General features: G+C 52.6%; 1 protein-coding gene across 4 annotated transcripts in view; it reads left to right on the forward strand.

Annotated features, from left to right (window-relative positions):
- Positions 1 to 3,119, forward strand: part of LOC113205804 (fructose-bisphosphate aldolase-like) — a 63,268-nt gene extending 60,149 nt beyond the window's left edge. The window contains exons 1-6 of one of the 4 annotated variants that reach the window (XM_026421562.2): positions 174 to 255; positions 1,306 to 1,507; positions 1,617 to 1,812; positions 1,926 to 2,116; positions 2,313 to 2,735; positions 2,968 to 3,119. In XM_026421562.2, the coding sequence (XP_026277347.1) occupies positions 1,325 to 1,507; positions 1,617 to 1,812; positions 1,926 to 2,116; positions 2,313 to 2,735; positions 2,968 to 3,000 (1,026 nt within the window). In that variant the 5' untranslated portion in view covers positions 174 to 255; positions 1,306 to 1,324 and the 3' untranslated portion in view covers positions 3,001 to 3,119. Of the gene's footprint in view, positions 1 to 173; positions 256 to 1,305; positions 1,508 to 1,616; positions 1,813 to 1,925; positions 2,117 to 2,312; positions 2,736 to 2,967 lie in introns of those variants that run through there. The other 3 variants (XM_052272344.1, XM_052272343.1, XM_052272345.1) reach the window with 3 other exon arrangements.
- The last annotated feature ends 89 nt before the right edge of the window (positions 3,120 to 3,208 follow it).

Raw genomic sequence — 3,208 nt, forward strand, 5'->3', positions numbered from 1 at the left:
CCTGTCGTCTCTAGACAGTCGCCTGAAAGGTAGGCAATTTGCGTAACAAAACCCCTGTATGTAGGCAACCAGAAAACGTTAGGGTCGGTAGGGAAGCACCGTACCACGCTATCAGGCGGCAGCGAGCCGAGAGTAAAAACGGAAAGTTTGCCGCGATATTGGAGATTGAAAAAGTGGGTGGGTGTTGTTGTTGTCAGCTGGGCGGGCGGTGACCGCGCCGCCAGAGCGCTTCAGTACGAGAACGCCCGTCGATCGGTGAGTACGAATACCAGAATATTGCTCAAATTACAAACAATGTACGCGTGTGTTGGGGGAGGGGGGGGGGTTGGAGGTAGTTTGCTGTATCACTTTAATATATTAGCACTTAAAGACGGATGTTGCAATACAATTTAATGGTACATATCACCTCAACTTACAAGACATTTGAAGGCATTTGTATTTGTATGCACTAAAGCTTGAGCGCCTTTACAAAGACACTAACTCAGCCAAAGACATACAATCTCTAGCACACTAGGCCTTAGCTTATTAGTGTCTTTATAGAGGCGCTAAAGTGAAAATTTCTATAGCACCCCTGGAGAGGCACTGGAGAGGCACGACTTAGCACCTTTGTTTTTCCAGTGTGTTGTGTTTAGAGTCTTATTACCTAGGTAGCAGAGCTGCATAAAAGGTGCATTTTGTGTCCAGTCTAAAAAGCGCCAAAAACGCGTGTAGGCGCCTAAAATGCGCGTACATGTGCCGAAAATGCGCTTTTCAGATGGGACATATGATGCGGTTCGAATGCAGTTTGCTTCATTTTGCTACTTTATTCTGCAGACCATCTCACCCACCTATAAACTCTTCTGCCAATTCTTGCTCAGAATTAATTTTATCAACAGCTCTCATCGCTGTGACTGAAACACGGCTTACGTGACCTTGACCTTGCGTCGCATTTCAGTGGGTGATAAGTTCGACCTTTTGGCATTTAACGCCATCGTTGACACTTCAGCAGTACTGCTTTACAGGTTGACAAATAAAGGTGCGTTTTAAAATTTCCGAACGCGGGGTGGGGGTTGGAAAAACTGTGTGCGTCAGTCCGGCCCGAATGAGTATTGCAAAGTACTCCGAACGCATCCGGATAACGCGCAGAATCACGCGTTATATAATCCCTAAATAGTACACCATTGGGAGTGAAGGGCCCCTTGACGAGGCGGTATCAGTAGAACATTGCTTGAGTGCCCATTTACAATCTACCCTGGTCCCGACGCAGCCACTTCTTTCCGCTAAACTTTGTCCAAGAGTATACCGTTCATACCAACAAACTTACAGCTTTTGCAACAGATCCACGATGACGACACACTTCAGTTACCCGAGCGCCGCGCTCCAGAGCGAGCTCCGGCAGATCGCCCAGGCCATGGTGGCGCCCGGCAAGGGGATCCTCGCGGCCGACGACCCGGCGGCCTCCCTGGGCGAGCGGCTGCAGGGCGTCGGCGTGGACAGTGGTGCGGAGGGGCGTCGGCGCTGGCGCCAGGTAAGCGTCGTGATGCTGAGGCGTTCGTAGCGCCCCGCCTGGCCCCGCCCCAAACACGGGACTCGTTCAGAGGACCTGCAGGTGTTCCATCTCACCGGCGATCGCACAGGTGCTGTTCACAGCTGACGCTGAGATAAGTCAGCACGTGGCTGGAGTCATCATGGTCCCCGAGACGCTGCAGCAGGTGGCCGATGATGGTACACCCTTCGTCGAGCTGCTAGCGAGACGCAACATACTCGCCGGCGTCAACGTCGACCAGGGCGTCGTGCTCCTCCCAGGGTCAGAGGACGAGACCACTACCCAGGGTGAGACAGGGGGCCTCGTGCGTCGGCACGAGTGTGGCAGTTTAACGGCAACCTCTGTATGTTTACAAGTGAACCATCGATTATTGAAACGAGATGCCTCTTCATTCCCCAAGGGCTCGATGACCTCGCGATGCGATGCGCGCAGTACAAGAAGGCGGGTTGTAGCTTCGCCAAGTGGCGTTGCGTGTTCAAGATCGGCGCCCACACCCCCTCATACCAGGCCATCCTGGAGAACGCGAACGTGCTGGCTCGGTACGCATCCGTGTGCCAGAGCAACCGCCTTGTCCCTATCGTCGAGCCTGACGTACGTACCAAGCGGATAAGGCTGATTGGAAAATCCCAATGAAAAGTTTCACTGAAATTTAGTTTAAAATAACCCATATTTTTTGAAAACAATTTTCACAGAAAATGTGATTATTTCTTTTATGAAATTTTTGGAACCTTGAATGGCCTTTTATTTTGCGAAGATGTTTATCTGTTAACTGTGACTTCGTTCGCAGATCCTTCTGGCCGGAGACCACGACATCGAGCGCTGCCAGAAGGTGACGGAGACCGTGCTGGCCGCCGTCTACAAGGCGCTGCACGACCACCACGTGTACCTGGAGGGCACCGTCCTCAAGCCCAACATGGTGACCCCCGGCCAGGGCTGCCCGACCAGGCGCTCGGCCCAGGACATCGGGCGGGCCACCGCCACGGCCCTCAGCCGCACCGTGCCCGCCGCCGTGGCCGGCATCGCCTTCCTGTCCGGCGGGCTGCCGGACCAGGAGGCCACCGCCAACCTGGACGCCATCAACAAGTTCCCCTGCAGGAAGCCGTGGCCGCTGACCTTCTCCTTCGGCCGCGCCCTCCAGGGCCCCGCCTTCCGCGCCTGGGGCGGCCGCGACGTGGCCGCCGCGCACGCCGAGCTGCTCAAGCGGACGAGGGTAAGAGCCTGCTGCGTGTCACGGGAAGGGGAAAACTTTGAGGAACAGTTTCAGGGAAACTCCTCAGATTGTGTGTAAGTCTCCTCAAAAATTGTGGGAATTTCCCTCAGTTTCTGGGAGTGTCTTCCTCATATAGGGAAGTTCCTCAGAGTTTTCAATTTTTCCTCAAAAAATCAAACATTGTTTTTACCGTGCGTCGTCATTCCACTAAACTTGTCTATACTTTGTGCAGATTAACAGCCTGGCCAGTAAAGGCAAATGCTAAACGGCATATCCCCCTGCGGCCTGGCCGTCAGTCGCAAGCACAGACGATGGGCACACCAATTATTGCACCAACCGCACTCCGAACTGCTAAAGTTGAAAATTGCGGAACTTGACAATAAATATACACTTCCTTCTTTGATAAAAACATAAACACGGTCAGTACTAAACTTTAAATTAATTAAAGAAAGAAAAATACTCACTCTGAGAAA

This window comes from Frankliniella occidentalis, unplaced genomic scaffold (assembly GCF_000697945.3).
Source record: "Frankliniella occidentalis isolate FOCC.00 unplaced genomic scaffold, Focc_3.1 Scaffold201, whole genome shotgun sequence".
In the NCBI taxonomy this organism is placed as follows: domain Eukaryota; kingdom Metazoa; phylum Arthropoda; class Insecta; order Thysanoptera; family Thripidae; genus Frankliniella; species Frankliniella occidentalis.